Source organism: Gopherus evgoodei, unplaced genomic scaffold, assembly GCF_007399415.2.
Source record: "Gopherus evgoodei ecotype Sinaloan lineage unplaced genomic scaffold, rGopEvg1_v1.p scaffold_80_arrow_ctg1, whole genome shotgun sequence".
Taxonomy (NCBI): Eukaryota; Metazoa; Chordata; order Testudines; family Testudinidae; genus Gopherus; species Gopherus evgoodei.
Window position 1 is genome coordinate 389,217 of NW_022060101.1, and position 11,659 is coordinate 400,875.

The following is an 11,659-nucleotide window of genomic DNA, read 5'->3' on the forward strand; positions in this document are numbered from 1 at the left end:
AGGACAGGACCCAGGGGTCCCGCCTCCCAGCCCTTCCCCTCTGCTCTAACCCACCAGTCCCCGCTCCCAGAGCTGGGGAAAGAACCCAGGAGTCCTGGCTCCCAGCCCCTCCCCTCCCACAGCCGGGGAAAGAACCCAGAGGCCTGGCTCCCAGCCCCTCCCCTCCCACAGCCGGGGAAAGAACCCAGGAGTCCTGGCTCCCAGCCCCTCCCCTCTGCTCTAACCCACCAGCCCCCACCCCCTTCCCAGAGCCAGGAGAGAACCCAGGAGTCCTGGCTCCCAGCCCCCCTGCTCTAACCCACCAGCCCCCATGCTCCTCCTAGCACCAGGCAGAGAACCCAGGAGTTCTAAGGCCCAATCCAGTGACTTCTCCACTGGCCCAGCATTGGGGTGGGGGTGCTGTGCATTAGAGGGATCCCCATGCCCCTGTTCAGTTTGTAATGGGGGATTACTACATCACACCCCAAACATCAGGTGCTCCTACCACTGGGGCCTGCACTTCCCACTGGAATGCCCCCCCAGTAGGGCCGGGGGTCATTCACTCCCAGCCCTTGGCAGGGAAGGGGGCGTCGTACCTATATTCAGGTTAGCTCTATGCTTAGGGAGTGGGGGGAGGGTGTTGTACCAGGGAGGAAGGGGGAGCAGTCCCTGAAGGGGGGATATGGAGGGGTGTTGTCCAGGGAGGGGAGAGATGGAGGAAAGGGAGCAGAGGATGCTGTCCTGAGGGCAGTTGGGAGGGAAGGGGGGTGCTGTCCCAGAGAGGGACTGGGGGCGGGAAAAAGGACAGAGGCGCAGGGGACCCCACCCCTACTATAGGGTGAAGGGACACTGGCCCTGCCCCCAGGAGGGGATATTCATAGATCCCCAGGCCAGGTCTCGCCTGCCCCTCGCAGAACACAGCCCAGCGACCCACCCGGCACTGGAGCAGCTCTCTCAGCCATCCCATCCTGGTCGGAAGGTGCCCCGCTTGGCAGCTGCTCCCAGCCTTATTCCCCTCCCTGGTCTCCAGCCTCCAGCTGCTGGGTCAAAGGGCCCTTGCATCACAGCTCTGTTCCCAGGTGGGGATCCAGTCACCCCTTCGCCATCTCTGCGTAAGCAACTTGAGTCTCTCTCTGCAAGGCATGTTCCCCGCAGCTTTCAGCATTCTCGGGGCTCTCCTCCAGCCCCTCTCCAACATATCCCCACCTGTGCGGGAGTGCCGGCCCCAGTCCTGGGCACTAGAGCCCAGTGACGGCTGCCCCAGGGCCAGGTACAAGGTAAAATCACATCCTGCCCACAACTGCCCTGTCTGTACCTCCAAGGATCACACTAGCCCTCTGGCCATAAATTGGGGTCCAGGGGGCACTGGCCCAGGGAGGAGGGGTGAGGGTGGTCTAAGGGGAGAGTGGGGGTTGCCCCATCCTCCAGAAGGGATAGAGCAGGGGGGCTGCAGGTTCCAGCTCAGCATCAGTCATTACATGTACGAGAAAGCCAAAGTGAATCACAGACAGACAGACAGGGACAGGACAGACTCACTGACCCACAGGTCAGCCTGCTACACACAGCACAGAGGGATCACACCTCACAAACATCTCCCCCGCCCAGTCTCCTTAGCCCATCATGGGCGAGGGAGGTGCCCCCGACCCAGCAAGGGGCGGGGGGGTTAGTGTTAAGAGTCCCTCAGGGACCCAGGAGTCCAGGCCCCCCCAGGGTACACAGTTATGGACCCACAATGCCACGGCCTAGGAATCCAGCCCCCACCTGGCCCAGGAAGGGGAGGGAGGCACAGAATTCACAACCCGGGACCCCGACAGAGACTTCAGTCTGTACAGTCATCACTGTGTCCTGTCTCACCCCACCCCCAGAGTGTCCTGGCTCCTCGGCTCCCCCGTCCCTGCTCCACAGCATCCTGGGAAGAGCAGGCCACTCCAGGTGGGGAATCCAGTAACTGGCGAGTGTGTGCGTCTGGGATGGGTGTGGGGGAGGGCATGTCTGTGCCCCAGGGTCTGTCAGGGAGGAGGGGGTGTCCATGTGCATGGCAGGGGAGGCCATCTGCCACCTGCTCCCCCACTTCACATCTTTGCCCCGCTCCCCCCGCTGAAGCCCAGTTCACTGCGCGGAGACCTCCCGGCAGCCTGGGGCTCCCGTAGCGCCGCCCAGTCGCCCTCCCCTGCCCCCCCTGCCACCACGGGCTCCTTCTTGGGTCCCCCGCCCGCCCCAGCCAGGCGGTGGCGCCGCTCGCAGTGCCCCTTGTGGCGCATGAAGCTGTCTCGCCACATGAACTTCTTGGCGCAGACGTCACACTCGTAGGGCTTGAGGCCCGTGTGTGTCTTCATGTGCTCCGTCAGGTGGTGCTTCATCTTGAACTTCTTGTTACAGACGGGGCAGTCGAAGGGGCGCAGGTTGAGGTGCATGTTGACATGCCGGTCGCGCATGCTCTTGTGGGAGAAGGCCTTGCCACAGTGACACATGAAGATCTTGTTGCCATCGCCCGAGCCGGCTGCCAGCTGCACAGCCCCGTGCTCCACGGGGGCCTGCGGGGGGAAGACCAGGATCTGGTTGCCCTGCATGTCCATGGGCATGAGGGAGCGCTGAGCAAAGCTGCCGCCGCCACCCGGCCCCTCCTCCAGCCCCTCGTAGGGCGAGGGAAAGTCCTCCGAGGACTCGCAGAAGTTGACCTGCTCCTCCAGCTTGGCCCCGGAGGGCTCGGTCAGCGTACGCACATCACTGATGCTGAGGGGGGGCTCACCGGGGGCTGGCCCCACCTCCACCGGGTCCTCGTCCTCCTCGCATGTCAGCACCAAGTCCTCCTGGGACCGCTCCTTCTTGATGTACACCCACTGCTTCTGGGGCATGATGCTAGGCTGCACGTAGGCTGGGCGCCGCCCCCCGCCCCCACCACTGCCCCCATCCCCGCCGCTGTCACTCACGTCATCGTCAGTCTCCAGGATGAACTTGCTGCTACCGGAGAAGGGCTCAGGGCAGCGGGAGGGACCCTTCTCGGCCTGGAAGATCACCTCCTCATCGGGCCCCTCCGATCCATCCCGCTCTATGCCACTTGCCGCCCCTCGAAGTGCATACTTGGCAGGCCCGTGCTCCGGCCCCTCACCCGTCTCCCGGGGGCTGAAGTAGTTACTGCTGCTGGGTGACTGGTTCTCACTGGTGCGGCTGGAGTGGGCACGGAAGGAGGAGGAAGGCGAAGGGCCGGCGGTGCCCCGCCCCTCCTTGAGCAGCTCCGTGCACTTGTCCACGATGTGCCACATCTGCAGCACGCTGCCCACGGTGAGGAAGTTGACGATCTCGTCTGAGGCCATGCTCAGCTTGCCGGTATACGCGGAGCCCAGCACCATCTCAAAGGCGCCCGGGTCCATGACGTTGGGCAGCACGATGGACGTCATGTTCTTCAGCAGCACCTGGTCGTGGAAGTAGGGCGAGGAGGCGGCCAGCACGGCCCGGTGGGCCCGGAACACCTGGCCCTGCACGTGGATGGAGATGTCGCACAGCTTGCCCTCCACCCGCTGCTGGTTCAGGTTCTCCAGCAGGGCACTGGTGATCTCAGGGAAGTCCACGTGTACAATGGCACCGCACGCTGGGTCCATGGTGCCGGGGATGCACTGCCTGCGAGAGACAGAGGATTAGAGCTGTGGTGTGCTGAGAGATCCCCCATCCTTCCTCAAATGCTACATTCCAAAGATCCCTGGGGCAGGGCGGGGGTCTTCTGTCTGTGGGCCCCCGCCCCAGATCCTGTGACCCAGACGCCCCCCACAGCACAGGGAGCAGGACAGGCCCAGGATCTGAGGAGATTCACTGAGACATTTAACCCTTTGTGGAATGGACCATAGGGGACAATTGTGCCTCAGTCCCAACTCCCCAGGGGAGAGCGATTCCAAACACAACACCATGAACTCTGCCTCTCGGACCAACCAACTCCTGCAAATCCAGACTGGCCCCTCTTGGCATCCGCCCCTCAGACAAGACCTTCCCTCAACTCCTCCACAGTACCACCACCCGCAGCTCCCCCAGCACTTGGCCGAGGTCTGTCTGGGCTGTCCAGCGGGTTTGAAAAGAACAGTGAAATACAAGTGTGTCTGGGAATGTGAGGGAGTGGGAGCCCCAGGCAAAGAGACAGGGTTTCCAGGTTGTAGGAGCAGAACCAGGGCACTCAGAGAGACTGGGGTGTGTGGGGCACCCATCACACACACACTGAGCCCCCTCCAGCCCCCCTCTTCCCCATCACAATCCACCCCACTTCCCTCAGCACTACCTCCCTTATTGCCAAACTGCAGCTTCTCCTCCACACCCTCCCCTTAGCCCCTATTATAACCCTCCAACCAAAAACCGCAATCTCCCACCCATCCCTGCTCCTACTATATAACTAACCCATGCCCAGCTCCCCTTCCCACCCATACCTCTCCTTATCCCCCCCAGCCTAACCCTACCAGCCCCTGCCCCAGCCCATGACCCCCCCACATCCCTGCAGCCCCAAACCTCAGGAAAAGGGTGAACAGTGAGGGGGCCAAATCTGCAGATGATATAAAATTACTCAAGATAGTTAAGTCCAAAGCTACTAAGGGATCTCACAAAACTGGGTGACTGGGCACCAAAATGGCAGGTGAAATTCAATGTTGATAAATGCGAAGTAATGCACGTTGGAAAACATCATCCCAACTATACATATAAAATGATGGGGTCTAAATTAGCTGTTACCTCTCAAGAGAGAGATCTTGGAGTTGTGGATAGTTCTCTGAAAACATCCACTCAACGGGCAGTGCCAGCCAAAACCAGTAAAGAATGTTGGGAACCGTTAGGAAAGGCATAGATAACCAGACAGAAAAGGTCATGTTGCCTCTCTATAAATCCATGGTGCGCACGCAGATCTGGTCGCCTCATCTCAAACAAGAGATATTGTAATTGCAAAAAGTACAAAGAAGGGCTACAAAAATGATCAGAGAGGGGGAACGGCTTCCATATGAGGAGAGAGTAAAACAACTGGGACTGTTGGAAAAAAAAGGCGACTGGGGGTACAGCAGAGTGCACGGGGTGGAGAAATTGCATAAGCTGGGAGTGGGCGACAGGGGATGGATCACTCGATAACTGCCCCTTTCCGTTCATTCCCTCTGGGACACCAGCACCAGCCAGAAGGCTAGATGGGTAATTGGTCGGACCCAGTGCAGTCGCTCTTATGTCCTTATCATAAAGTAATCCCTGAGCCCCTGCCTGGCTCCCGAAGCCCTCAACTTATAACTGCCCCTGACACCCCCCACCGCTCAGGTCATAACCTCTCCCAACCCCCCAACTCTCAGGCACCACCTGATCACAACCTCCGACCTTGTACTTCCCTTCTGAAAACTTCACACAGCACATCTCAACCCGCACAGAGCAGCTTCCCCCCAGTTCAGGGTCTGCCTCCTCCCCAACAGACCCCTCACAGCTCACTTCCCAGCCGCCCAGTGTCCCTCATGTCATGTCCACCCCAGCCCTCCTTCCATCTCCTACCCTGCCCCTAGCCCCCTGCAACCTCAAAGGCAACTAGCCTCCCGCACAGTGCCCCAATCCCCAGGCCCTCTGCCCACAGACCCCTTGGACCCCCTCCCCCCTCATGTCACTGCCTCAAATCCCTCCACCCCTTTGTCCATAGACCCCTCAGGCCCCTCCCTCCTCATGTCACCCTCCCCCAGATCCTCTGCCCACAGGCCCCTCGGGCCCTTCCCCCCACATCACCCCGCCCGATCCCCCTGCCCCTCCACCCACAGACCCCTTGGGCCCTCCCCCCTCATGTCAACCCCTCAAACCCCCCTGCCCCACCACCCAGACCCCTCGGGCCCTTCCCCCCTCATGTCATTCCCCCGCTCCCCTCAGACCTCTCCCCCACATGTCCCCCCCAGATCCCCCTGCCCCTTCCCCCACAGACCCCTCGGGCCCTTCCCCCCTCATGTCATCCCCCCGCTCCCCCAGGCCCCTCCCCCCATGTCACCCCCAGATCCCCCTGTCCCTTCCCCCACAGACCCCTCGGGCCCTTCCCCCCTCATGTCACCCCCCCCGCTCCCCCAGACCCCTCCCCCCATGTCACCCCCAGATCCCCCTGCCCCTTCCCCCACAGACCCCTCGGGCCCTTCCCCCCTCATGTCACCCCCCCGCTCCCCCAGGCCCCTCCCCCCATGTCACCCCCAGATCCCCCCGTCCCTTCCCCCACAGACCCCTCGGGCCCTTCCCCCCTCATGTCACCCCCCCGCTCCCCAGACCCCTCCCCCCATGTCACCCCCAGATCCCCCCGCCCCTTCCCCCACAGACCCCTCGGGCCCTTCCCCCCTCATGTCAACCCCCCCGCTCCCCAGACCCCTCCCCCCATGTCCCCCCCAGATCCCCCTGCCCCTTCCCCCACAGACCCCTCGGGCCCTTCCCCCCTCATGTCAACCCCCCCGCTCCCCCAGACCCCTCCCCACATGTCCCCTCCAGATCCCCCTGCCCCTTCCCCCACAGACCCCTCGGGCCCTTCCCCCCTCATGTCACCCCCCCGTTCCCCCAGGCCCCTCCCCCCGTCACCCCCAGATCCCCCTGTCCCTTCCCCCACAGACCCCTCGGGCCCTTCCCCCCTCATGTCACCCCCCCGCTCCCCAGACCCCTCCCCCCATGTCACCCCCAGATCCCCCCACCCCTTCCCCCACAGACCCCTCGGGCCCTTCCCCCCTCATGTCAACCCCCCCGCTCCCCCAGACCCCTCCCCCCATGTCACCCCCAGATCCCCCCACCCCTTCCCCCACAGACCCCTCGGGCCCTTCCCCCCTCATGTCAACCCCCCCGCTCCCCCAGACCCCTCCCCCCATGTCACCCCCAGATCCCCCTGCCCCTTCCCCCACAGACCCCTCGGGCCCTTCCCCCCTCATGTCAACCCCCCCGCTCCCCCAGACCCCTCCCCCCATGTCACCCCCAGATCCCCCTGCCCCTTCCCCCACAGACCCCTCGGGCCCCTCCCCCCTCATGTCACCCCCCCGCTCCCCAGACCCCTCCCCCCATGTCACCCCCAGATCCCCCCACCCCTTCCCCCACAGACCCCTCGGGCCCTTCCCCCCTCATGTCACCCCCCCGTTCCCCCAGGCCCCTCCCCCCGTCACCCCCAGATCCCCCTGTCCCTTCCCCCACAGACCCCTCGGGCCCTTCCCCCCTCATGTCACCCCCCCGCTCCCCAGACCCCTCCCCCCATGTCACCCCCAGATCCCCCCACCCCTTCCCCCACAGACCCCTCGGGCCCTTCCCCCCTCATGTCAACCCCCCCGCTCCCCCAGACCCCTCCCCCCATGTCACCCCCAGATCCCCCCACCCCTTCCCCCACAGACCCCTCGGGCCCTTCCCCCCTCATGTCAACCCCCCCGCTCCCCCAGACCCCTCCCCCCATGTCACCCCCAGATCCCCCTGCCCCTTCCCCCACAGACCCCTCGGGCCCTTCCCCCCTCATGTCAACCCCCCCGCTCCCCCAGACCCCTCCCCCCATGTCACCCCCAGATCCCCCTGCCCCTTCCCCCACAGACCCCTCGGGCCCTTCCCCCCTCATGTCACCCCCCCCCGCTCCCCCAGACCCCTCCCCCCATGTCACCCCCAGATCCCCCTGTCCCTTCCCCCACAGACCCCTCGGGCCCCTCCCCCCTCATGTCCCCCCCCCGCACCCCCCGGGCCCGCTCACCCGCCCGCTCGCGCTCCGGGGCTCTCAGGCCGCCGCCACCATCTTGTTCCTCACCCTCCTCCCACTAGCCCCCGGCCCCGCCCCTGCCTGGCTTAAAGGGGCAAGCGCCGTCGCCCTCAGGCTGCCATGGGGGCACGATCCACCCACACCCGGCCCTCCCCTTTAACGCAGCCCAACCCACCCCGCGCGCAGAGTGTGGCGTCCACTAACTCCGTCCTCTTAAAGGGGCAGGCTCAGCCGCCGCTTCGCCAACGTCGACCGACACCGCAATTTTGCCTTTAAATGCCGGGCCTTAAAGGAATAATCGCTGCGCAGGCTCTGTTCCTTCCCGGGAGAAAGCGGCCTCCGACAGCGCCCCCTGCCCTTTAACTCCCCCCTCCGTGACAGACAGGGCCGGCAGGGGGCGGGGCCTCTGCAGCTAACCCCGCCCCACCGCAGTCAGCTGTGCCCCCTCCCCCCACAGAGCTACCCGCCCCCCAGGCCCTTTACCCCTTAGCGCCCCCCCAGCTCAGTCACGGGCCAGCCCCCCTCCCCCCAGGACCTTTACCCCTTAGCGCCCCCCCCAACTCAGTCACAGCCCAGACCCTCCCCCCAGGACCTTTACCCCTTGGCGCCCCCCCCAACTCAGTCACAGCCCAGACCCTCCCCCCAGGACCTTTACCCCTTAGCGCCCCCCCAACTCAGTCACAGCCCAGACCCTCCCCCCAGGACCTTTACCCCTTGGCGCCCCCCCCAACTCAGTCACGGGCCAGCCCCCCTCCCCCCAGGACCTTTACCCCTTAGCGCCCCCCCAACTCAGTCACGGGCCAGCCCCCCTCCCCCCAGGACCTTTACCCCTTAGCGCCCCCCCAGCTCAGTCACAGCCCAGACCCTCCCCCCAGGCCCTTTACCCCTTGGCGCCCCCCCAACTCAGTCACGGGCCAGCCCCCCTCCCCCCAGGACCTTTACCCCTTGGCGCCCCCCCCAACTCAGTCACAGCTCAGACCCTCCCCCCAGGACCTTTACCCCTTAGCGCCCCCCCAACTCAGTCACAGCCCAGACCCTCCCCCCACAGAGCCTCCTGCTCCCCAGGCCTCTCCCCCTTAGCGCCCCCCCAACTCAGTCACAGCCCAGACCCTCCCCCCAGGTCCTTTACCCCTTGGCGCCCCCCCAACTCAGTCACAGCCCAGACCCTCCCCCCACAGAGCTACCCGCCCCCCAGGCCCTTTACCCCTTAGCGCCCCCCCAGCTCAGTCACAGCCCAGACCCTCCCCCCAGGACCTTTACCCCTTAGCGCCCCCCCAACTCAGTCACGGGCCAGCCCCCCTCCCCCCAGGACCTTTACCCCTTAGCGCCCCCCCAACTCAGTCACGGGCCAGCCCCCCTCCCCCCAGGACCTTTACCCCTTAGCGCCCCCCCAGCTCAGTCACAGCCCAGACCCTCCCCCCAGGACCTTTACCCCTTAGCACCCCCCCAACTCAGTCACAGCCCAGACCCTCCCCCCACAGAGCCTCCTGCTCCCCAGGCCTCTCCCCCTTAGCGCCCCCCCAACTCAGTCATAGCCCAGACCCTCCCCCCAGGTCCTTTACCCCTTGGCGCCCCCCCCAACTCAGTCACAGCCCAGACCCTCCCCCCACAGAGCTACCCGCCCCCCAGGCCCTTTACCCCTTAGCGCCCCCCCAGCTCAGTCACAGCCCAGACCCTCCCCCCAGGACCTTTACCCCTTAGCGCCCCCCCAACTCAGTCACAGCCCAGCCCCCCTCCCCCCAGGACCTTTACCCCTTAGTGCCCCCCAGCTCAGTCACGGGCCAGCCCCCCTCCCCCCAGGACCTTTACCCCTTAGCGCCCCCCCAGCTCAGTCACAGCCCAGACCCTCCCCCCAGGACCTTTACCCCTTAGCGCCCCCCCAACTCAGTCACGGGCCAGCCCCCCGCCCCCCAGGACCTTTACCCCTTAGTGCCCCCCCAACTCAGTCACGGGCCAGCCCCCCTCCCCCCAGGACCTTTACCCCTTAGCGCCCCCCCAACTCAGTCACGGGCCAGCCCCCCTCCCCCCAGGACCTTTACCCCTTAGCGCCCCCCCAACTCAGTCACGGGCCAGCCCCCCTCCCCCCAGGACCTTTACCCCTTAGCGCCCCCCCCAACTCAGTCACGGGCCAGCCCCCCTCCCCCAAGGACATTTACCCCTTAGCGCCCCCCCCAACTCAGTCATGGGCCAGCCCCCCTCCCCCCAGGACCTTTACCCCTTAGCGCCCCCCCACTCAGTCACAGGCCAGCCCCCCTCCCCCCAGGACCTTTACCCCTTAGCGCCCCCCCAACTCAGTCACGGGCCAGCCCCCCTCCCCCCAGGACCTTTACCCCTTAGCGCCCCCCCAACTCAGTCACGGGCCAGCCCCCCTCCCCCCAGGACCTTTACCCCTTAGCGCCCCCCCAACTCAGTCACGGGCCAGCCCCCCTCCCCCCAGGACCTTTACCCCTTAGCGCCCCCCCAACTCAGTCACAGCCCAGACCCTCCCCCCAGGACCTTTACCCCTTAGCACCCCCCCAACTCAGTCACAGCCCAGACCCTCTCCCCAGGCCCTTTACCCCTTAGCGCCCCCCCAACTCAGTCACAGCACAGACCCTCCCCCCAGGTCCTTTACCCCTTAGCGCCCCCCCAACTCAGTCACGGCCCAGACCCTCCCCCCAGGACCTTTACCCCTTAGCACCCCCCCAACTCAGTCACAGCCCAGACCCTCCCCCCAGGACCTTTACCCCTTAGCACCCCCCCAACTCAGTCACAGCCCAGACCCTCCCCCCACAGAGCCTCCTGCTCCCCAGGCCTCTCCCCCTTAGCACCCCTGCAGCTCAGTCACAGCCCAGGCCCTCCCCCCCAGAGGCACCTGTCCCCGACCTCTCCCCCCCATGTCCCTTTACCGCCCCCACCCCCAGCTCAGTCACAGCCTAGAACCAGCAGCTGCTGAGTAAGAAAAAGATTTTATTTTTAGGGGTTTTTTTTTGTTTTTTAACCATTTCTTTGTACAAAGAGGGAGGGGCAGCCTAGGAGATGTGGAGGGCTCTGCTCCACCCCCTTAACCCCACCCCATAACCAGCCACAAACAAACCCTGTCACCCTCCCTGACCCCCAGAGTCTCCAGCCCCCCTGGGCAGGCAGGGGGTCTAATCCGAGTCCGACAGAACGATGATCTCCTCCGGGTCACACTGGGTCGCCACGCTGGTCTGGGGAGAGAGCAGGGCAGGGACAGATGGTCAGGCCACCTCTCACCCAAACTGGCATCCCCACTCACCCCCCCCTCAGCCAGCCCCTCACCTTGCAGGCCTTGGGCAAGAGGCGCTGGCACAGCTGGGGGCTGCCCTGGGAGCTGCTGACCAAGCTCTGGAAGGGCGAATCGGCACGGGTGGAGTCAGGGAGGGGGCTGTGGGGCAGCAAGCCATCCAGCGGCAGCTCCAAGTCCTCATCCTCTGAGCCGATGCTGTGAACCTCGAGGCAGCTGCTGGCAAGAGCGGGAGAGATGGGGTCATGGGGGAGGGGACAGCATGAGGTGGCACCTGGAGTCAGCCCATCACACCAGGGGCAGGTTCCCCTTCTCCCGCAATGCACCCCGCCCACCCTCCCTCTGGCAATCCAAGAGGGAAGATGGTTCCTGGACCCATGGGCCCCTTGGAACAGGCTCTACTCCCAGCCCCCTTCACCCGCTGGGGATGGCCAGACATGGAAGGGCTGGAGTGGCCACCACACCGTGACAGTAACTGCCCCACCAAGGCCCCCCATGCAAAGACACCCCTCCACCCACTGCTGTGGTTCCCAGTCAGGAATAGGACAAGAGAGGGACCCAGTGTCAGCTCTAACCCAGTATCCCCTCCTTGATGTGCAGGGTCCAGTGCCTTCTCCCTTGCTGTCTCCTCACCTGTCACAGAGCTCCCCCTACCTCACACACTGCCTGGCCTGGCGTGTCTCCCTTTGCCCCCACCTGTTGCCACAGGGCAGCTCCTGGCGTCCCCTCTTGCAGGCTGGGGGCCCAGC

At 65.0% G+C, this 11,659-nt stretch overlaps 1 protein-coding gene and 1 long non-coding RNA gene across 4 annotated transcripts; both read right to left on the reverse strand.

Annotated features, from left to right (window-relative positions):
• Window positions 1-280: 280 nt before the first annotated feature.
• Window positions 281-7,759, reverse strand: ZBTB22 (zinc finger and BTB domain containing 22). The gene is made up of 2 exons (XM_030548024.1): window positions 7,658-7,759; window positions 281-3,597 (listed from the first exon to the last, which is right to left on the reverse strand). The coding sequence occupies exon 2, from the start codon at window positions 3,576-3,578 to the stop codon at window positions 2,052-2,054; it is 1,527 nt and encodes a 508-aa protein (XP_030403884.1). The 5' UTR covers window positions 3,579-3,597; window positions 7,658-7,759; the 3' UTR covers window positions 281-2,051.
• Window positions 7,760-10,592: 2,833 nt separating this feature from the next.
• LOC115643969 lies at window positions 10,593-11,659 on the reverse strand. Of its 3 annotated transcripts, none has more exons than XR_003998408.1 (3): window positions 11,607-11,659; window positions 10,946-11,126; window positions 10,593-10,854 (listed from the first exon to the last, which is right to left on the reverse strand). It is a non-coding gene; the product is annotated as an uncharacterized LOC115643969 (long non-coding RNA). The 3 variants fall into 3 exon arrangements; XR_003998409.1 differs by having other exon boundaries at window positions 10,946-11,129; XR_003998407.1 differs by having other exon boundaries at window positions 10,946-11,653.